General features: G+C 45.1%; 1 protein-coding gene across 1 annotated transcript in view; it reads right to left on the bottom strand.

Moving 5' to 3' along the window:
- The window catches only part of Fras1 (Fraser extracellular matrix complex subunit 1), a 398956-nt gene that overhangs the window by 120592 nt on the left and 254672 nt on the right, over positions 1-23692 (bottom strand). The window contains exons 21-29 of the mRNA XM_050150115.1: positions 22739-22891; positions 21935-22081; positions 16892-17038; positions 14675-14815; positions 13907-14047; positions 12247-12387; positions 9135-9405; positions 5328-5412; positions 2346-2672 (exon numbers count right to left, since the gene is read on the bottom strand). Coding sequence (XP_050006072.1) covers positions 2346-2672; positions 5328-5412; positions 9135-9405; positions 12247-12387; positions 13907-14047; positions 14675-14815; positions 16892-17038; positions 21935-22081; positions 22739-22891 — 1553 coding nt within the window. The remainder of the gene's footprint in view (positions 1-2345; positions 2673-5327; positions 5413-9134; positions 9406-12246; positions 12388-13906; positions 14048-14674; positions 14816-16891; positions 17039-21934; positions 22082-22738; positions 22892-23692) is intronic.

The following is a 23692-nucleotide window of genomic DNA, read 5'->3' as shown; positions in this document are numbered from 1 at the left end:
AACATTTTAATTCCTAGAATGAAAAATAGTAGATATTTGCATACTATAATCATGGATATGGCCAAATTTTTATTAGCACACTGATGATGCCGAGGCCCAGGCCACTGGGACCACTGTTCTGATGCATGGTTGCATGCCACTGCCTGGATCAAACAACAGTACTCTAGGAGACGCTGGGATGGGAAGGTGGAGGGACAAAGGGCGCCACTTGAACTCACTTTCCAGGAATCAGCAGCAGACCCAGGAATGCACTCCAGGGCTCACAAGGTGTAGGACTTGCAAGGAATTCAAAATCTGTGCCCTGTGTCCCCTACCCCCTTACGAATTAAATTCTATTTTTCTTTGTTTTGCTTTGGTAGTCAAAGCAGGGAAAACTCTAGAAATGCCCTTTCATCCTACACCGTCTTGTACAAAATTGTGCAATTAGTGGGGCTGAGCTCCAAACACAGATCGAAACCATGATATGAGAGTCGCTGGTAAGGGCTGCACCGAAACCCACTGTAGGCTTTGGAAGGAAACCAAGAGGGAGGAGAAGAAAACCTTCTGTGTCTATCTCTATCCATCTCTAGTGAGATTCCATCTCACTAAAACCTGTAGGGATGTTTAGTACGTGCTGTGACAAATAAAGCTTGCCCGAAGATCAGAGTGCTGAGCTAGCCACACTAGTTAGCCACAGAGGCCAGGCAATGGTGGCACACACCATTAATCCCAGCAACTGCGAGGCAGAGACAGATGGATCTCTGTAAGTTCAAGTCCACCCTGAGGTACAAGAGATTGAATCAGTCTAAAAGAGAAACAGCTCATACCTTTGATCCCAGCACTTGGGATCACATGCCTTGAATCCCAGCACTAGAAAGGTGAAGACAGGAAGTAATACAGCCAAGTGGAGAGAGGAATATAAGGTGGGAGGAGATAGGAGCTGGCAGTTCAGTCTGAGGTCTCTGAGATGGCATCCAGTCTCTTGTAGAAAACATTCTTGTAGAGACAAGAATCCCATTCGGTCTGAGGATTTCATAGAGCTAAGAACTAGTGGCTGGGTGCTCTGCTTCTCCGAGCTTTCAGCTTTCACCCCCTAAATATCTGACTCTGGGTTTTTATTAAGAACAATTAGAATTCACACTACAAGAACCGAACCTCATTTCCACAGGTGACCATGAGAAGACAATAATTAAGATTAGCTACAAGGTGGCCACCTGCAAGCTGTGCTGCACACTCAGACTCCCCAAACTTGATCTCTTTCATGCCTCTATCTCTTCTCTCTCAGGCCTCCATCACTGCTTTCAGCAGGAGCAAGTTAGCACACATATCAGACTCAGACATTGCCCGTCGTAGGACAACGTCACCTGCCTTGACTGATCATTGGTAAGAAAACAGCAAGCAATTTTAAACTGTCCTAAGAAAATCTTTCTTTGGCTAATCATTGATACTATCTCTGTGGGTGGTGATATTTAGAATGAAAATCGAAAACTACTCCAAGTTTCTAAAGGTACTACCATGGGAAAGAGGCCCTTGTGGTGGGACTATGGAAAGACTCTCCATTGAACAAGCTTTGAGAAATGCAGGCCGGAGTGTTTGCTCCTCAACAGGTTAGCTCGGCATCTCCTGAGGTGTGACAAACATCCCATATGCAGCATCCAAGAACATCCTGTGAAGGACAGGGACAAAACTATATAGAATGGCTATGTATTGATTTAACAATTCAGTGAGGGTACAATTCTGCATGAAGTCCATGGTTTTATGGTTAGAATGAGACCATCATAAAAGAAGCAAGGTGACTACCGGAACAACATGAAGTGTAAGTGAAGCAGGTAATAAATACCACAGGAGCTCATGGACATGGAAAGTTCATACACTTTGGCATGCCAGTAACTCAGAATGGGAAGCACGTCCCTGTCGCTCAGGACAACTCCTGTAGCTTCCGACAGTTTCTTCACATTCTTTCACCTTCCTTCAGCTTGGCTGATAGAATGTTTGAACTTCCTCCTTTTCATTACCTTCGATAGCAAGACAGTGAGCTTCTTACTACATGGGCCGTGGAGGAACACATAAACTGACATGCCTTGATCCCCACAATCATGGCCAGGCAGGAGACAAGAGAAGAGTGCTACCATAGTTCTGTGGCTGCAGGCCAAAGAAGAATCTTCTCAGATCAGCAGTGAACCTATTAAACTAGTCTGACCTCATTTATGAGATACTTAATCAGCACCTATACCTATATAATAGACTGCTGGAACAAACTAAAGAGTATTTCATCATAGTCTAACTTCATGAGTATTGCCAAAATAGTTCCAAGAGTCAACCTTCATAGGTAGACACAAGGAAACTAACCCTAGGGTGGCACCTACCTTGGGCACATTCTTCACACGGAACAGTATATTTTGGAAGGAGTGTCCATCATTGGCCTGCAAGACCACAACATCAGATGTGCTGTCTGAGCCATCGTGAGCATAGAGGAGGAGACCCCTGGAGAGTTCATCCAGGTGGAACTGATAGATCGGGGCCGCAGGGGCTGGAAGCGTCTGGAGCAATTGGCCATGAAGCGGAGGATCGAGCACGTTCACGACCACATCCTGTGGGTTGTCATCATCCCGGATGTCAAGCAGCTGGGTGGTGATGGCTGCCTGCTCGCCTTTGCTGATGTGGAGAACCTCGTTTCTCAGCACATAGGGGGCCTGCGGAGTTGGAGGAAAGCAGGAAGAAGAGCCACTTAGCAGGTGAATGCAGGACAAGAGAGCGGTGTGCTAACCCGACTGAACGGCTTTACGAAAATCATGAAAGTGTCAACTATTCCGTGAAAAAGTTATCTGTCAGAGGTATGGTGGGCCATAATGATAAGGGTTATTCCACGCCTCTGGATTCTAGAGGTTTCTCAAGTCACTTCAAGACCACAGTATTGATACAATGCAATCCACAAGTGCTACTTGTTTCTGGGTTTCTAATTTCTTGGCCATCTTGGATTGAACCACACCCCCTGCATTAGCACAAGAACACAGCTCAGTGTCAGGAAACAAAATCAGATGCCTGAATCCAATAGATATGTAATTCTGGGCCTTGTGTTTGGGAGAGAACATTTCACTCTAGGCCACAAGGAAACAAGCTGACGGAGTGGCATAACTCCGCTCTCTGAATCCTTGCTATTGCTAGGCCTTCCTGGTAAGCAACATTTTCTCACTTCCATCCATGTCTTGGCAGAGCCCCACCCCAATTTAGCTCATAAAGTCATATAAGATCCAAGACCATGGCCTGGTAAGACAACCACCTGCCCAATTCACTTGATTCTGCTAACACAGCAAAGGTTAGTATGTTCTCCTAAGAATTGTCTGCTTGCTCCTGTTACTTTACTTTAGAAAGAAGATATATGTTCTTTCACAAAGAGAAAAGTTAATGAACCACAGAAAAATACACCCTCATCCCCCACCATACACATGGAGGGAGGGAAGGACGAAAATAGGGAGAAGAGAGAAGAGAGATGAAAGAAGAGAGAGAGAGAGAGAGAGAGAGAGAGAGAGAGAGAGAGAGAGAGAGAGAGAAGGCCAGAAGTCAAGGCAAATGATATCTTATGCTATCTTAGTTTTTATGTTTGAAGTAGAACTGTCTAGGATTTTCCTCAACACACATCTTCTTTAACCCAAATGGCTTTTAAAACCACACAAGCACCCCACTTCGGTCTCCTGGAAGTCACAATCGTCCATCATCATAATATGTAACTATACATCACTCTAATAGTCACATATGGTGCAGCTACTCAGTATTCCCAGGTGAGAGAACTCTCACACTGTGTGTAAGTCTGTGCAGAGAAATAAAGAGGAGAGGCCAAGGATGATATTTTTAAAAAATCTTACAAAAATAACATACCAAATCAAGTTACAGGAGAAAACCTCAGGGTCAAGATGACAACGATAGATTATACATACTTAAAATAACAAAAAGAAGTTAAACTTTCTCCTAAAAGTCCATCCTCAAAATGTTAAATTGATGAAAGTGCATCGTATAAATAAATAAATAAATAAATAAATAAACTGAAACATGACATTGTCATTTGTCCCCTTGACTGTGGAGAAACAAACAAAGTCCAGGACGCTGTGGGAACACAGTGTCTCAGAGCAGAAGGCTTTTTCTCAATATCTACCTCAGATCTTTCATTGGCCAGACTGTATTTAACAGAGATACAAAAAGCAAAATCAAGATATCTGAGTTTAAGAACTAAAGAACATCTAAGGCACTGAGTCTCAAGACTGGCCCCTGTTTACAGAGTTACATGTGTTAGCTTTACACACTGACTTTAGGCCCAGTTTCTAATCTCCCCTAGGGACAGCACCTCTGGTGTGGCCGTGTCAATAAGAGGAGCCCAGGCAGGTATCACCATCACTCGGCAGTCACTTCTGCCTTAAGCTTCTGCTGTTACAGTCTGTGGTCAGTTTCGGGACTGAAGATACGAGGTCTCGGTATTTGGTATCTGGTTTCTGAAGATGGTATCTCACCATCTTGCTGTTCAGTGGACCGAGATAAACATGTAAAACTAGAGTATCCTTCAGACTAATCACAGCACCCAAGTGAGAATTCTACAGATATGAGTGTGTGTGTGTGGTGTGTGTGTTTATTCTTTTTGTACATTTCACTGATTCAGTCCCTCTACATGGATTATTGGTCCAGAAACACAACTTCTCAAGGCAGTGTAAAGACATGAACGTCAAGGGCCATTTTCTTGAATTTCCTTGCCTCTTCAATGATTTCCTTGGGTCTCTGTTTGCTCTTGACCACAATGACACTTCATTTAAGTAGATTCCTAACAGGATGCTCTCAGCGCTGTAACTATTACACCCCTGAGAGGGGCTGTGGAGAGAAAATAAACGACCTAAGAACAAGGAAAACATTAACAACTGGGGCAGTTTTAAGTTATTCTGCAGATCCAGCTTCAAGTTCAGTTCCTCACGGTGCCAACAGGCCACCGTCTAGAACACAGACTGTGAGGCCAACTCTCCAGACACAAACTTGACTTTTTTTTTTAACTAGGTCACTCCGGCAAATGTAGCGGATTTCCAGTCCCTTAGTTTTCGCATCTGTAAACTGACGCTACCTCAGAGGGTTGGCCGGCAATTTCACTCAGAACCACGTGAAATTTACACAGGACAGAGATGCATAAAGAAAATTACTACTGTCAGTGCGATCATCCAAAGAACTAAAAGTAAACCAAATGTCATTTCATGGTAAAACTGTGAGAACATCACCTCAGCTCAACCGTTTTTGTTAAAGGTTCAGGATCTCTGGAGCTGTTCTTGAGGACCAGTGGGTACGTCACCTTGTGCGTTGTTGGGCAATTTTATTACCTGAGTTGAAAAGGCGTGTATGTTGATCAGCTGTGGCTCAGAGAAGAACTGCTGGTCGCTAATTTTCAAGGAAAAGTAGCCTTTCCTAAGGAAGGCCCCAAGGGAGAAAGGAGAGGACATGATCACGACATTAGTGTTTAGAAAGAAAAGGATTAAAATATCTTCAAGCTGTAGTCCTACAACAATTTAAATCAAATCATTGCAGTAATACAATATCTGCACTGTAAACAGAAAGTACCAAAGTTAAAACTGGTTAAAAATCTTCTTCACGGGTCTTGCTGGATGGCTCAGTGGGTAAGAGCATTTGCTATGCAAACCTGATAACCTCAGCTCCTCAAATCTCATGACAGAAGACAATTGACCCTTAAAGTCATCCTGTGACCTTTTCGTGTGCTGTGACACATATGTCCCTGAAATCATTCATACTCACAACCCTCCACATACACACACAATAACACACTTCTGCAACTACTCTGTGTTCTAAGATCTCATTGTAACATAAAAACAACACAACCTAAGCCAGGCTGCTGAAGAATGCCTTTAATCCCATTAATATTAATGAGGCAGCTAGATCTCTGAACTCAATGCCAGATAGCTAGTTCCAGAACATCCAGGACCACACAGAGAAACCCTGTCTTTAAAAAAAAAAACACAGTTTTGCTTCATATTTTCTAAAGATGAACACACACACACACACACACACACACACACGAAAAACTACTTGTTGGACTAGATTGGTTGTGGTGGTTAAACAGGTTAGGTAACGGTTAAACTGAAGAATGGAAAGGAATCGTAGAGCTCCGCCATCTTTCACGGACATCTTTAGCCCAGCGATGCACACTCCTTCCTAATTCTTGTAAGTGGGCCCCAACAGTGTTTGAGGTACTGGGCTGCAAAATGCCATTTCTAGCTTCCTACCCGCTCCTTAAACCTGTTTACTGTGGATACAGCTAAGAAGGGATAACTGGGTCAGCTCTGAAAAGCTGGGAGTAGTCTGTTGGCCAAGAGGCAGTCTGACCATTTGACCACGGGCTGTCATAAACTAGTATGTTGTGGAGAATACGGAACAAGGCCATCTGTAGGAAGGAGGCGGATGACACCCGTGAGCAGACATGGGGCAAGGCCTGGGTCCTACTCCCATCTTTTAGTTCTAGCTCCTGAACTTCCCTTGGAGCAATTGCTCTTAATGTCGTTGAGGTATGAGCCACCTCTGCAATGTTAGGGCAGTCTTATTATTTATTTTGCTTAGTCAAAATTGATTTCTACTACTTATAATCAAAAAGATCCAGTGAAGCCTCAGTCTGCTGTGGGCTGACTTCCTACCCCAGATGTCTAATAGCTTCAGGCCCTGTTAGGAGGGAAGGCAGAGTTGTTTGTCTTCGCTGACCAGCCAAGCACAGCTCACTGCTGACTGGCAAAATGTGTGGTCAACACATTATAGGAGATTATAGATTTTGGTCGATTTGGGGGTCCATTTTTAAAGGTTCTTTGAAAGGTATTCTGGGAACCAACTACTCATGCCTGAAATATGTGAGTGGATCCAAGCAACTGCAGAAACAAAACATACATGTTGTGTTTCTAGTCATATGACATTTAAAAAAGGGTAAAACTATGAGGAAAAAACCAGGTCACAGCTAACAGAGACATGGATAAAAGGAGCAACTAATTTTTTTTTAAAGGAGGCCACAGCAGGGTCGATGGAACTGTTTTTTTTTTTTTTAACAACATTGTATACACATTGTATACCTCATGGAACTGAACACCTTTAAACAGAATTTCACTGAATGGGGATTCTAGTTGTGAGTACCAAGCATTGGAGACCTTCCTGCTCTTTTTGCAAGTTCTTCCTCCCATTCATTTTCCGTCCTGCTGCTCCACACTCCCACCTCGAAGCTTCAGGAGAACGTGACGAATCTAACCAGCAGCATGAACGAAGGAGGACAATGGACTGTGCAGGCACTGGGGGCACTAGGAGTGCTCAGTATCTCAGTTCCTCTTGGTTGCTGTGGCTACACCTACAGACTGGCTCTTAGGACACAAGAGTATCTAAGCCCAAAGGGACTCAATTCTCAAGAGTTCTTATCTTAATCATGGCCAGTGCTTTCATGAAGACAAAGAAACATACATGTGTATGTCAGACTGGCTCTTTTTGTTTCATTGAGAGACAAATGATTTTATGTTTTATGTGTCTCTCCCATTTCATTTTATTATTTTTTGTCATTTTGTTTGATTTTTTTTTAGATAAAGAAAATGCAATATTTAAATGGATATTCATCCCAGGAAAGAGTACTACAAAAAAAAAAGACCCAAATTGCTGAGTTTTATCCCATTTAAGAGTGCAGAACTAATTCTACAAGAAATTGGGTGAGGTGTGGAGAAAATTAAATAGACAAGAAGCTTAACTTTGGCTGTCTAGGGACCTTTGCATTTTTCCACAAATGACTTTAAGGCAAATGGGCCCAGACTCAAGAGTTTGTGTAGCTCTGTGAATGTGGTATGTGTGTACATACATGTATGCATGTGTGTGTATGTGTGTCCAAGAGATGGTGTGTGTGGGGAGAGACACAGCTACTTAAGAATGAGGCTTATACTTTCAACCAATATAAGCATAGGTGGTGGAGAAGAATTTGGGGAATGACTGAATGGCAGAACACGGCACAGCAGTGTGTGCTTGCTGTACACTAACCCCACCCTCTGAGGACTAGAGCAAGTCTGTTATCACTAGAATAGTAGGGAGGCAGAAATCATCACAGCTGAAGGCATGGAGCGTGTCGGCTTGGAGGACCAGCTCTGGACTTGTTACTCATGTTCTCCAGGCTGTAGAATGGGAACATAATTTGCACAGCTCGCATGGAATGCCTAACATGATTCCTGGCTCCACGTGAGCTCAGTAAATGTTAGCTGTTCTTGCTCCTGTGATACAATCTGCGCAGATCACGGAAATCATTGACTCTGGGTGATGATAGAAAAACTTCCATCATTCTTCTCAGATAACTTTTAGCCTAAATCTCCACCAACCAATTGATAAAAGTAAGAAGAGAAACACCCATGTTTAGTTTTGGCAGCAGGAAACATTCAGAGATGTCCTAGCCCTGCTTCATGGGCTTCAATACCTTGTTCACACACAGTCTGTGGTGAGTTATCTGGGCTAACAAAGCAGAGCAGGGTGACGGAGAACACAAGAGGCCAATCTTTGGGGGCGCATTCTGTGCTTTCTGCTTAGTAGATTGACTTTGTTAATTATAACGCTATATTTGCTTAGGTTCTTGTTAATGTTCGATTGCATTCCGGAAGCAAGTGTCAGTCAGGATAGGGAAGACAGCCAGAAATGTGTGCAGCACCAGGGGAAAACTGGTTCACGCCTAGAAATTAGCCACAAGTAATCCCATAAAGAGGATAATAAAAAGTCAAGTGTGACTACAAGTTTTCTCCCCAAATTCCAGGGGTCAAAGGGCACTTTAACAAGCCAGTCTTCCATCTTTTGCCTGCCCAGGACTACCTAGCATTGCCCTCGTGTGGAGGAGCAACTCCAGCATCTGGCTATGTAACAAGTTTTCTTTCCATGGGGCCAAAAACCTGGGTAATTATACTCAGAATTTTCCTGTCACACCAGAGAATTACCCATAATTACGTGATAAAATGAAAATGCCTCAAACAGAAGCATACTCTCGAAGCAATTACAGGGGAAGGTTGACAGGCAGCTGGAAGCACTGCGGAGTATCGATCTTTCCCGGTGGGAAGGGGTGGTTATTAAGAAGGAGGGTGGGGGTAGAGACAGCAGGCGCAGAGCAGGGCTGGCTGGCTCACCTGGGCTTCTCTCTGCTGTGGACAAAGCGTACTTCCTTTGCATTGACGTCTTCCCAGCTAAAGTGGCCGGCCTTTTCCAGCTGGACCTCTTTGCTGTTTCTCGAGAGCAGCAGCTGGCCATTGGTGGGCGTGCTGACAACGTGGAACAGCAGGTCTTCCACTCTGCCGTCCTGGTGCTGAACGTTCAGGAGAGAAAAGTCCAGGGGCTTCATTGAACCAATACCAAGGGTCAAGGTGCCATTCACGTGAAGACTTGGGGTGTACATTTTGTCTAGAAAATGGATGAACCCAAAGGTCAGACTTGGCAGAGTCACTAATTGGATTCCAAGTATTCATTGTAAAGAAATGGGACTTCAGTGCTAATTCAGAGGCACACAGAGGACATCTGGGCTATTCTACAACTCCAGCATCCGCCTACCCCAAGGAGTCTCATCTGGATGCATGAGGACACTAGAGCCTAGACAGAGAGTTAGAGTACAAACTCGTTGGAAGACAACATAGAAATAAATTAAAAAAAAAAAAAGCTAGCAATTATTGCTTGGGCACAGCAAAACTGTGTAAGATATGAAAGAAAAAAATAACAAATTAATTGGAATCATTAAATTTAAAACATTTGTCCTTAAAAACACCAATATAAAAGACAACCCCTAGAATGAGAGAGAATGCAAATCCTCAATCTGGGAAAAAAAACCCAGACTTATATCTAGGATATATAACAGGTTTTAATATCTCAACAATGAAGGACAAACTAAAAATGCATAAGAAATTGAATAAGTTTTGCTCTGAAGATCTACACACAAAGGCCAATAATCATGCAAGCAGGCATCCAACGTAAGTTACCAAAATGAAAATCAAAACCTCAATTATATGGCACTTCCTCTCTCTTAGGATAGATAATAATAATTGCTGGCAAGACATGAACAAATTAGAATCCTCACTAGTTAGTAAGTATGGGAAACAGTGCAATCATTTAGAAATATAGTCAGTTCCTCAATAAAACATAGTGACCATGTGCCCCAACAGTACTACAAGCAGATGCCATGGAGAACTATAAGAATATGCCTAACACAAAGACTTTCCTGTGGATGTTCATAACAACACTGCTCAAATAGGCAAATTGAAGAAACAATTAATAAAAAAATAAACAAAGGCTGGATATGTGGCTCAGTAATAGTGCCTGCCTACCAAGTATGGCTTCAATATTCAGTACTAAAAACAAACAGAAACAGAGGCAAAGAAGTAAATAGATCAAAAGAATGTGGTATATCCATAAGACATAGTTACAGCAGCCATAAAAACGGAATGGAATGCTATACAGATGCAGGCTGTAACCTGGATACACTCTGACGTTCGGCCAGATGTGGAAGCCAGACATGAAAGGCTATGTATGTGCTGTGTGATTCTAATGATCGGGGATGTCTAGAGTAGGCGAATCTGCAGACAGAAGGGAAATCAGAGATCAGCAGAGGCTAGAGAGACAGGAAACTGAGACTGTTAAGGGTTATGAAGCTCTCTTTTAGGCTGATGAAAATGTTCCGGAATTAGATATTAATGACTGTCACACAGCTTTGTGAATGGACTAAAGAAAATCACTAGGCAATATAATTTAAAGGATAGATATTTTGTATGTGTTATGTCTTAATAACTCAAACAAGAGTGCATACAGGGCTATTTTATAATAATAGGGACACTTGGGCTGACTGCGGAAGATTCTGAATGACATGTTCTGAGATGGATCTCATTAATTTTATAGACTCTCTAGGCAATGCTAATGGACTGGCAGGTTTGAAAGCCACAGTCCTTCCCTGACACTCTTGGCACATCGGATCCAGCAAGAGTAAGCGGAGGCAGGTGTCTGATGCCGTTCCTAGAAGAGCTGCAGCGAATCCGCAGAGGAATGGCTCAGAGTCGGAATTCCTGGGCAGAACATACAGAGTGCCAGAAGATTTTGACCGTCTGTCCACACGGAACATCTCATAAATTAGGATCCTCAACAAGGATGTAGAATTGATCTTTCCTACTGCAAGGTATTTTGTCAAGGTCTCTAGTTGGCAGTGTTCCCTTCGACAACTGGGTCACAGAGGACAATGTGGGAATGCCAAGTTTCACGGGAGTGACTGCTACATAAAATTATTCTAATGAAAGTGAAATCCATCCTCACAAGCTGACGTGTGTGGTATCCCAAGAGTCTTAAGCTAACTCAGAAGCGCTTGTGGTTCCCAGGAAAATTCCAATAAAGGAGGCCAGAGAGAGGTCATTTTTCTTTTTAAAAAGGTCTAATATCTTTAGAGATCAAAAATGTGGAGATAGACTACGTGTTTGGGCTGTCACAAAAAAAAAATGCCCTGTGACACTGCTGGGGTCGTGGCTCAAGGGTAGACTACTAGCCTAGTATGCATGAAGCCCCAGGTTCAATCCCCGACACCGTCAAAACAAAACAAAAAGAGCCCTCATGTTATTGACTAATTAACCCGAGGGAACTCCAGGCCCTGGGAGAACTCTCAAGCTTTATGTGCCTAAAAAACACAGGGTTCACAACTGGGCTGAATTTAAATTCATTTCTCTTTGCTTTTTAAAGAGAGATGTCTGTTCTGTGTTAGAAGAGATTGCTCCTAACAGAGCCCCTTCCGATCGATTGACTTCAAACACCTGCAGTTAATGGAACAGTCTCCTCCTCCACGATTCATTTAGAACGTCTCTCCACCGTGCGCATGAAAGATGCACCACTGTACCTCGGCAGAATTAGCTAAACAAGTTTACACGAACGCAAACAATGCGTTAGACATGCAATCTATACGTGGTTTCCTAAAGCATGGCTGCAATTCAAGAACACACCTGAGCCTATACCAAATTCCTTCTCTGATAGTTAAGACTTTTAAGGCACAGATCTCCTCCCCCCTTTTTTCATCCCAAGATCAAAGAAATTAAGAGTTAGGTTTTCCTAATTGCCTATGTTCTACAAATAGTGCCTTATGTAGCACCAGGGGTTTCTGCCCTGCAGGAATGTTGAGTTTCACATGACAGGTGTCAACCGTATCTGGAGACCCATCATTTGCACGGAGAAATGACTGCTCACATCACCAGACGTTAAGTCCAGCAGAGATGGACTTACCAGCACAGGTTTCATTAGATGAGTGGCCAGAGAAACCGGGGACACAGGTGGGCATGCAGAGACCACTCTTCAGAAAGAAGCCACGGCCACATAAGTGACACCGGTCTCGGTGGCTGCACTGCAAGCATCCCTGAGGACAGGCTGCCAAAGAGAAGACACAAGTAAGGCACAGCCAAGCCACGGCCCCCGGTTGGACCACACAGGGAAAGAAAAGGGACTGCAACAAATAAATAGCCCCCTCATTGCAACCAAAGAGAATGCAGTTTCCCTGCTGATATTCCTAGGGAGCTGGTTTCCCCTCTGGGGGAAGCAGAATCGCGAGGTCTACAACTCAATTTATGCAATGTCATCTCAAGAACGCTACATTCGGACGGATGTTCTAAAAGGCTTACTGACTTGTAAGAGGCGGTGTTTAGAGAGACTAAGAGCATCAGCTCTGCTGGGGGTATCATTCCTCCCCTACATCTTACCAGCTGTGCCCCTGGACAAGTGTCTTTTACAGTCTGGGCGGCAAGGTTCTTGTCTTAACAATGACGGTAGAAATGGAACCTAATATGGACAGTAGCTGGGAGGACCACAAGCACTACAATCTGATTTTACAATGTCAGGCACACCGGGAGGGCTCAGCTGTTCCACCACACCACGGCTCTGTGGCCTGAGAGCGGGAAGAGTGTCAGTAGTTAACCACATCTAGAGAGCTAGCTCTCGAAAGACCCAGAGGACTTCTGCTTTGGATCAAGCTAACAGCCTTTGAGAAGACAGAGAGCTTCCTGCCTAATTGTCCTGTCTCCTTAGTTGGGATTTATAATGGTGAAGCTATGTAGGACCGTGTAAAGAGTCCTGAACTGGAATCAGAAATCCAGGGCTGAATACGCTGCCTTAAGACTTCAAAGTCTCTTTTGTTTTCATACTTGTAAGCAAGATTCTTTCAGTCTATCATATTTCACCAAGTCATTGGGAACATTAAATGAGATATTACAGATGAGGAAAACGCGGAGAAACATAAAACTCAAGGAGTTCTTTTCAGAACATTCAGCAAAGACTCAAGTTCTCTGTGCTTCTTAATGACATTATTATTAAATGTCGAGTATTCTTTCTTGTGGGTGCATTGGGCAACAGGTTTCAATAGAAATGAATGCTAATGGGAATTTTTTTTTCTGGGGATGATCCCATGTACAAGGAGGTTAAGACTTTGGGTTTAGCTTCAGTTTACTCCTAAAAGCTCAGTATTTCTCACGAAATTATCATCCAAATCCTATTCTTCAAGGCTATAGTATCAATATTGGGGTCATGAATGATTTAGTCTATATGCTGAAAATTCTATGCCCATATCAATATGGCTGATCCACTCTTAATGGATACCACACGGTCATTCAATATGAAGCTTTGCGTTCCATAAAATGTTGGCTTCATTTCCACAAAGAGCTTCAGGAACGGAATTGATTCCTGCGAGAGAATTATTGGCCTGTACTCCTGTATTATCCTGTTTAACCAGCACCTGGCAGACATACATGGGAAGCTATCAACTACTTAGACCAAGCTCCTGACTGCTATTCTGAGCCTGTGTGAGCCGCTCCTGGTTACTGGAGAGAGTTGAGTGCACGTGACGCACTGGCTGCCCCGAGTTCTTCCCAAAGCTCGCAGCAAAGACTCGAGGTACCTGTGCATTTGTGTTTCGCATGATCTGCAAAGTATCCGTTCCCGCATTCTTGGATGCACTGGGCTTGGAAGAGGAGAAATGGCTCTTCGCAGTGTGTGCACTCATGGGGACCCTGGCACTGGAGACAGTGGCTGTTGCACCCTGGAAGGTAGAAGTTAAGTCAACAGGAATCTATGTAGTTTCCAAGTGGGCTCTGGGCACTTATGGGAAGGGTCAGGTAGCAGCAGGACCCGAACACCAGCAAAGCAGTCCAGGATGAACTAGGGACCCTGGGCCTGGTTGAGACTGCTACAGCTATCGGTCAAGGACTTGGGGCTAAGCTGCTCTACCTCTACAAAATGTTCTTCCTACATAACAGAAGTGAAACTATCGTCCCCAACTCTTCCTAAGAAGTGTGGCTCACACAGTGGAAAATGCTAGACGAACACTAAAATGATTGACAAATATTTATTTTTATTATAATTATTTATCAGTCTTTCCATTGGTTCAAATTCCTAGGGATACAAAGCGTTCTATCTAGAGAACAGGATTGTCAAATGTTTAAGGAAATCAGAATTAATAGTTGACACGAATGTTTGTGTGGGCATATAACTCCATGGCTGTCATGCTGACATCGGATTTTAGCATATGTCTGCTAGGGTATAGGCGAAGGAGAAGGGGACTCATCGCTGACAACAAAGACAGCCCTGGGGAAGGAAACCAGGACCAGCAGAGAAGCCAGACGGAAATTTGCCATGGGCTCTGCAGAGATCACAGACAGATACTTACGCTTACAGAAACCTGCGTCCCGGTAGTGGCCCGGTGAGCACTGCCCCATGCACACGCCATCCTGGAGCACATAGTCATCCATGCATTGCAGGCAGTCTGTCCGAAGAGGCCCGCTGCAAGCATTGCAACTCCAGTCACACTCTAGAAAGAAAGTCTCCGTTAGATCAGCGTCCTCTTCGCTACTCCCAGCAGCCCACTTAGGAGGCCACAGTCTGTGTCTGGGAGAGGGAAATCGAGGACAACACCAGAGATGTCAGATAAGCGAGCTGTAACGAAGCCCCAGCTTGTAGGTGTTTAAATGCGTCGTTTCCTAATTATGTCAAACACAGGCATGTACAAGGAGCGTTCCATGCCTGTGCAGAGCTCCTTGTCAGCGGGGCTGCTTCTGGAGAGTCAGATCGTCTTGGCCTCATTCCAGGGGCACCCGAGTACCTCAGCCTCATGCCGCCCCAACCTATCCTAGGGAGTGCCCCCCTTCCCCCGCTGACCGAATCCTGACCTCTAAATACTCAGGGCTCACGAGCTAGAGAGATATCCGAGACATAACTAAGAATGCTGTCACCGCCATTGACGCCAGCTTCATGACCCTTCCTATTTAAAACCTGATGGGGACAGCATGGCAGAAAGAATAGACAATGTGTATAGAACGCTCCAGAAAGAAGGGGAATACTGGACAATGGAACACCACATTTAGAGCAGAAGGAAGTTGTTTAAATGTTCCTGTGTTCAACAAGCAACAGTTCACTGCATCTGGAGAACATAGGAGTGAGATACATAGACCCTGGCATCCAAAAGCTTGTACCACAATAAGGCCAGCCTTGGATGTGAACCTCAGTGGTCCAGGGAGACTGTCAGAAATATTCATCAAGCTCAGCCTCAGACCTATTGACTTGGGAGCCTTGGGGGCTGGGGTAAAGAGAAGCATCTTGCTGCTCTTCTGGGTGATCTGGTTAGAATCACGATCGTGTTTGTGGCTGGTATGATGTCCCGGCAAACACCGGTGCAATAAGAAAGCTCATGTTCGAGAGGCAATGTTCTAGCTGGTCTTTCCTACCAGGGTGATGGAAGGGAACAGTCTGGGGAAGTACGTGAGTTTTGAAGTAGGGCAAGTTTATTAAACCATCGTTTTGTTGAGTTTCCTCTGCATTTTCCTGACTGCCTTCCTTAATCCTTTGACGCCTGAATTAAACATACACTAGTTGATGCGTATTTACTAAGGCCACTGGAGAGACAAAATGAAGCAACGGATGTAAACAATTAGAACAGAGGCCGGAGAAGGAATTCTGCAATACAGCTTGCTCTTAGGATGGGGCTTCCTGGCTTCAATCACAGTAACTAACAAGTACAATGCCCAGTACATGTTAACAGCTCTACAGGGGTTTGTGGAGGAACTGGTTTTCTTGGAGAACATGTTTTCACCCAAGGCTGTCTCAACCCCTTTTTCCTACCAAGCTAGGAAGCTGCAAGAACTCATTTCTCTATTCCTTCATGCTGTACTTCTAAGTCCTTAGGTAGCAAGTACATGCGCAAAATGGCACATTTGCTCTGAAGGTTTATAAAATTAATCTCCATCATTTATTTGGCTGAATCAGTCCTGAGGGAAGATGACTAAAAACAGAGACTTGAAAACCAGCACAGTTATGAAACCATTTGCAACATGGAAGGATCTGAGAGAATCTTGTTGTTCACCACAAACTGACAGGCTCTGGCTAGAAAAAAAAAAAGACCAGAAAAGCCCCTGCGGTTGTGAACACCAAAGACCACCTAAGTTGACAACCAAGTCCTATTTCTTAGAATGGAAAGTGTGCAGAGGCCGAGGGCTTCCCGAGTTTATTTGTCGGGCATTTGACCTCTGTTTCAGAGCTGGACCTTCTCTGCAGAACCAGAGGGTTAGAAGGAGAGAAGCCAGCCTAAGAAGAGACAAGGAAAACCATCAAACCCCACTTTTCCCAGGCTTAACTCTACCATAGGAATTCCAGCTACTGGTGAGCAAGGAGAAGATACTTGGTGTTCTCACCCATTTGAGTATGGGCAATTTGAAGGAACTCAAACATGGATGAATAAATGAACGCATGCATCAGTAATTCATTGTTGCTGTCCTCACAGAAAGTGGAAAACACCTGATGGCAGTGTTTGCCTAAGATGAGGAGTGGGTGTCTCGAGCAAAGGAATATCCCAGAATAATGGAATCCCCACACAGCTCAGGAAAAGCGTTACCTCTGCAAGTCTTGGTGGGGATGTCGAGGTAGTACTGGGGGGCACAGCTCTCGTACTGGCATTCCCCAAAGAGCAGGACCTTGCTTGGGTCTCGGCAGGAGGTGCAGGCGCCCTGTGAATCACAGCTTCTGCAATGCGTGTTGCATGCTGAGTGGACAGGAAAGGGAAATGACCAGATGATTACAACCACAGGTATGGAGGCCCAGGGCAAGGCTAGACAGATGCTACCGCAGAGCGAAGCCCCACTCCAGCCTGCCCTTTAATTATGGCCCATAACCTTCCTCTGTGAGCAACAGAAACAGAAAATATTAGCTTTATTTCCCAAAATAGAAGAAGGTAATACATTTTCCTAGAGATAAATATAAATCCAAGGACAAGAATCCCAGATCCAAATTGCTCTGTGATTTTTAGCAACAGGATTCATACTGACTCTAAGATCAATGACTTTATTTGAACATTACTTAGGAAATCAACCCCTCTCCCATCATTTGTGTTATAGACACACATTATTTTTAGGTGACAACTTTATTGTGGAGATTGTGAAATCCTGTATTTTAAGACATTGGACTTAGACGTGACCTGGTTTATTGGCTTACCCAGTTATAACTCTCAGCAGCCTGGCACATAATTGATTCATTGGAGATGCCCCGAACTGGTCCGTTTTCATCTCTCCAGTTTAACAACAATCACTTCTACTCAGCTATCCATGATGGAAATCATAGCGCCTATCCTGATTCTTTCCTTTGTCCATACATATCTAAATACTCACTGAATCCTAGGTGTTCAAATGCTCCATGAGAAACTTTATGCTTTTCCCATGTCCACAAGTGCAGATGAACCGAGGTTACCATCTCCGCTACCGGAGCAATCTCATACAGCCCTCCCTGTTGGAGTACTGTCATACATCCTCCCTACTGGAGCACTCTCATAGGTCTTCCCTGCCAGAGCACTCTCATACAGCCCTCCCTGCTGCAGCACTCTCATATAGTCCTCCCTGCTGGAGCACTCTCATATAGTCCTCCCTGCTGGAGCACTCTCATACAGCCCTCCCTGTTGGAGTACTGTCATACATCCTCCCTACGGGAGCACTCTCATAGATCCTCCCTGCCAGAGCACTCTCATACATCCTCCCTGCTGGAGCACTCTCATACATCCTCCCTGCTGGAGCACTCTCATATAGTCCTCCCTACTGGAGCACTCTCATACATCCTCCCTACTGGAGCACTCTCATACATCCTCCCTACTGGAGGATTCTCATACAGTCCTCCCTGCTGGAACACTCTCATACAGTCTCCCTGCTTTTCCCATATCTAGTCTGACCCCCTTGCAATGTACTCTGTTGGGAGTGATGCTTCAAGCAACTTTATTTATTAAAATACAATTGAAATGCTACTCCACGAGGGCACTGCGATCAGTGAGACACTGTAGTCAGTGATAATGGTCAACTTGACAAAATCTAGAATCACCTGTATAAAACATATGCATGTCAACAAGCAGTGAACAAGGAAGCCATGGATTCAAAAGTGAGCAAGGAGGGGTCTGTGCAATGCTTTGGAATGAGGTTTCCTCACTTGGGAAGGCTTCCCTTGCCTGCCAGACGCCTGTGGCTGGTGCTCTCTGCATCATATGTAACATCCAGCCTACATGAAGGTGCATTCTAATGCAGCCATGTCAGCGGGACCTCACTCAGAGAAGCAGAGGCAGTTCCCAGAGAATGGTAACAGAGACATCTCTAACAGAGATATATTACCAGTGTCCTTCATCAGTGAGGGAGGGACTTCACAGTACACGGAGCTCACCGTTTCTCTTAATATGCAACCCAACTCAGGTATGAAAAACGCCCAATGCCTCTGCTGTAACACCCCACTGGCTCCAGCTCTGCCCTGAACAAAGTCCAGGAGGGAAATGAGTTAATCACAAACTCTGGAAGGCAAATATGGGAACAACGGAGGGGGTTTGTTCTTTATTGTTCCATGGAGAAATTCTACAGCCAGTCAGACAAAAAACAGGTCAACCAGTCCTCCCAACAGGGAAGCTGACATTTTTCCTTTACCCATCCCTGCTCTAAGTTCAAGGCTGGCTCAGGCGCTCTGTAGCTCTTCCCAAACTCCAAAGCACAGAGTTCCTACCTCATCTGAATGAATTGAAATTAAAGCCCTGGCAATGCTGAAGCATGCATGGGTGCCCCATATTGGGTTTCATGGTCTAAGCTGATGAGGATGACTGACCAGGTCTCTTCCTCACGAGGGCACCAGATCTCATTACAGATGGTTGTGAGCCACCATGTGGTTGCTGTGAATTGACTCAGAACCTTTGCAAGAGCAAGCAGTGTTCTTAACCGCTGAGCCAACTCTCTAGCCCTCCTACCTCATCTGGTTACTCTGAAAGTCTAGGGATAATAGAGTGCAGTTCTTAAATAGCTCTGAAAACAGCCTCTTGTGAGTTCCACAGTCCCGACTTTCTTTAGCAAGATAGTTACTGCTGCTTGCCATAATGCTGGTTACAATTCCTCAAACCCCCTTTATCACCCATTTTCTAAAATCGGCATGGTATAATTGCCTGTAAAGATGAGCCGTACAAAGGGGCATTGCTGATGCTTTTCTGTGTGCTTCAGACAACAGAAACTCAGCCCAATTCAGGGGCTTATTTTAGTCCATTACAGGAAAAAAATGAAACTTAAAAATGAGAGTGAGGAGAGTCTGAATTCAAAGGAAACGCTCCAAGAGACCCCATATCCGCAGAAGCACAGCAGACTGTACAGGGGCCACCTGGACAAGGGAAAGCCGTCCCCAGGAAGTATTGCAATGCGATGTGCTTTTGTTCCCTGTACTTTATACAAGGGATTCCGCTTATTTCTTTGAGTTCCTATTTCTGTGATTCTGAGGCTGTGAATCTAAGTCACTATTTCTCTGCCAACAAACACTCTCTTGAATAGAAATGCAAGTATTTCATTCCTGCCACTGCTGCGGTATAGAATGTGCCAAGTACCGGCCGACAGCTGATGTATTCCAAGCCGAGTCTTCATTACAATGTGAGGAAATCTTCCCTTTGGTACAAAAGAAGTTCCTGTCTTTTCAAAAGATGATGCAAAACTCTGGGTTTTATATACCACCCTACAAATACAAATGCTATATGCGTAATTCAGTGAACTAGGGGCATCACCATTCTTCCTGTCTGTGGCTACAAAAGTATCTTTCACTGAATGGGCTCCATAACAGTGGTTCATCTATGGGGGAAGAAATCACTCTCAACTAGGGTCTGTGTTTAGTGCTATAGTTCAGGATGGAGCTACTGTTATAAGTCCCCTGCTCCCCGCTGCATGATTGACACATGACTTCCATAGGCTTACATGTTTGGACATTTGGTACCCAGCTGGCGTTGTTTGGGAAGGTCGCAGAACCTTTAGGAAGTAGACTCTCACTGGAATAAGCGGATCACTGAGGGTGGCCCTTGAGGCCTCTCACAGCCCAGCCCCACTTCCAGTTCCCTCTCTGCTTCCTTTTTTGTTTGTGGATGCAATGCCTCCAATCAGCCTCCTGTTCCTGTCACCATGACTTGGCTGCCGGCTACAGATCTTCTCTCTCACGGTGCACTGTATCCCTCTGGAACGATAGGCCTAAATAAACCCTGGCTCCCTTATGTCGCCTTCATCGGGGTATTTTTACCACAGCAACAAGAATATAACTAAGACACCCCCCCCCCTTTAGAGAAAGACCCACAGGCAAAGGTGGTTTCCTTAAGCGCATAATGTTGGTGAGTGGCATTAGCACTTAGACTTCTAGAGTCCCCCCCAATTCTAGAGACTCCCCAAAACCACTAATCTATAATGCCTTCAACATTAGAATTCCTATATCATAAAACTGAAGTATCACCTCTGTATTTGTTCATGGTGATTTTCAAAGATATAACATATGTTTAAGGATTTATTTACTTGTATTTATAGAGTGCTTTCTTATATGTATGTATGAATACTACATGTGTGCAGTGCCCGTGAAGGCCAAAAGGGGACATCTAATCTGTATGTGAAGTGACAGACAGTTGTAGGCTGGCAACCCAACTCAGGTCCTCAGCAACACAGCGGGTGCTTGCCACTGCCGAGCCACCTCGCTAGCCCCAGGATGACAGGTTCTTGAGGGACTTTCAATGACTGGCATAACGTAAGGAGCCTCAGACTTCATCTGTCCCTTCATCTGTGAAGAATGCCCTAATGGTTTTCCAGATCAGTTCTCTAATATAGCCAAACGTTTTACGTCTGATTCAATGTAATTAATTATACCCATACTTGCTTGAGATGACATCTATACATGTAACTCTTGTATGAAAAATGATGGAGGTGGGTGGAGAAAACAGAAGAGAATTCTGGGAGAAAGCAGCTTAGTGAGTGAGTCCGCCATGATGCTCCTGCTCCAGACAGATGCAGGTTAAGATCCTCTCTGGTAAGCCAGCTCATGGGCTACACAGAATATTAGAAATGGGTTAGAACAGTATGTAAGAGCTAGCCAATAAGAAACTGGACCTAGCCGGGCCAGGCAGTGTTTGAAAGAATACAGTTTCCGTGTAACCGCCGCTCCTATTTTAACAGAAAAAGAAATAGCTAGCATTGTGGGAGGAAGTGGAAACATTTCACATGTCATACCTTGCACGTTGCCAGTATCAGTAGATAAAGGTAGAAGATAAATCCACAGAAGCGCCTAGCCCACTGACCGTGTACCAGTATAGGCTCCTGTCTCTGCTCAGGATCAAAGGGCTGGATTGTTCGATAACCATAAAGATGAAATCAACTAACACTTCTGTTTTACATGAGGTAACCAAAACAAGACGTTCAGCGACTCGCCCAAGATCACAGCTACCACTTAGAAAGGCTTGCACCTTCACCTAGGCTGATAGCTTGGCCACTGTCTGCTAACGGCATCCATATGGCCTTTACAGAGTAGCTTCCTTTCTTAGATAAAACAAAGGCTACAGGAGGAAAAGGTGGAAGCAATAACGTCACATTCCTTCCAAAGGCCCAGAAGGGCAGGGGAGACAGTTCAGCACACTTACGCTGGCAAGCCTGGTTATCATCCAGGTAATACCCAGGGAAGCAGGTGACGCTGCAGGTACCAATGTGGGTCAGAACCAGACCGACGTCACAGGAGGAGCAGGAGAAGGGTCCTCCATTCTGACAGCTTCTGCAGGAAGAATGGCATCCTACGGAGGGAAAAGAGACACAACTAAAGACTATGAACCCGGATGCTCTTTTTGTGATGGTCAATGTGGTCAACCTGCCATGGTCTAGACTTGTGAGGAGACAAAGCCCCGTGTATGTTTGCGGCAGAGCCTCCAGCTGAGATTAACTGAGGTGGGACAACGCAGCCTAAATGGAGGCAGCACCGTTGTGAGGGCTGACTCCCTGGATTACAAAGGAAAACGTAAACTGAGCCCCAATACTCATTCCTCTCTACTTCCCAACTGGGGATGCAGGGGAACCAGATGTCTCACACTCAGGGCCCCCACTTTCCTGCCACAAAGGGCTGTACCCTCCCTCCAACTGGAAGACAAAACAAGCTCCTCCTTCTTTAACTAGCTTTTCCCAGGTATTCTGTCCAAGCAGTAGGAAGGCAAAGCCGGCACTCCCAAAGCAACCTGTGGAGATGAGGACTTCAGATGGGGCACTCGCTGGCTGGGGAGGCTGCAGCCCTGCACAGTGCTTCCAGCCTCCTTTCTCTTTGAGACACCAAAGCCTTCTCTGACATCAAAAGTTCTTCCTCACCGCCCTGCCCCTGCCCCTGCCCCTGCATCACCGCCCTGCTCCTGCCCCTACTCCTACCCCTACCCCACCCCCACCCCGGTCCAGCACTTACTCACTTTTACAAGCACCCCTCTCTGCATAGTGTCCAGGAGGGCAGTCAGCCACACAGTGATCCCCGAGCAGCAGGTGACGGGCATGCTGGCACTTTAGGCAGACACTACCGGTGTCGTGGAGGCTAGCCACGCAGTGCTGGCACAGAGAGTGGCAGTCTGGGGAAGGGAGAGGAGGGAAACAGCCCTGAGGCTCAAGCGCCAAGATCTAATCAGTACGCCACAGGGCAGAGGGGCTTCAATTGCCACAGCCGCAGCTCAGCCATCTAGAGAGTAGCCCTGAGGCCTCACCTTAGTAAGGCTGAAGCTGAGGACTCGCACAAATTGCGGGCTTGAGGTTTTTAGTAAATGGTTTTTAGCAAATGCTAGGCCTAGCACAGCAATTGAGTTTTCATTTCTTTCCAATTGAACGACCTTCAAGTACTAGGGCTTTGTGTGACAGATACTTCACGAGGTAGAGAGAAGGTCAGTCCAGTAGAAACAGCGTGATCACTACTTGTAACTTCTCACCCCACCCCAGGAACAAGAGCCCTCAAGGGCTGAGTCCTGTCTCAGCGCTGGCTCCGCGTGGCCTCCAGAGCCAGTGCTCTATGTTCTGCCTTTGGCATGGGGAGAGTGGGGTTAGTAGATAATTGGATTGAGTTGCTTGAACACTTTAGTCTTTAAGTGAGGATAGGATTATAACGAAGGGCCGTGAGTGGAAAAAATCATTTTCCTGACCTGATAGATGATTCTCAGCAGCTCTGTCATACCAGCGGTGATTAAAGCCATAAAACAAATTATCTGGTGCAGCTTGCGCTCTCTTGTTCTCCCTCATATAATAGTCATCCTTTAATACAGAGCTCAATCGGGTTCGGCTGCCACTGTGGGTGAGCACGTCCTCGGCTCTGCCTTCAAGTGGTAATTACCCTCAAAGCCCCATTCATAATCCTCCATCGCTACGGCAGAATACACCCAGGG

The sequence above is a fragment of the Alexandromys fortis genome, unplaced genomic scaffold (assembly GCF_014885135.2).
Source record: "Alexandromys fortis isolate MF-2015 unplaced genomic scaffold, M_Fortis_MF-2015_v1.1 scaffold_0, whole genome shotgun sequence".
In the NCBI taxonomy this organism is placed as follows: domain Eukaryota; kingdom Metazoa; phylum Chordata; class Mammalia; order Rodentia; family Cricetidae; genus Alexandromys; species Alexandromys fortis.
This window is presented reverse-complemented; position numbering and strand designations above follow the sequence as displayed.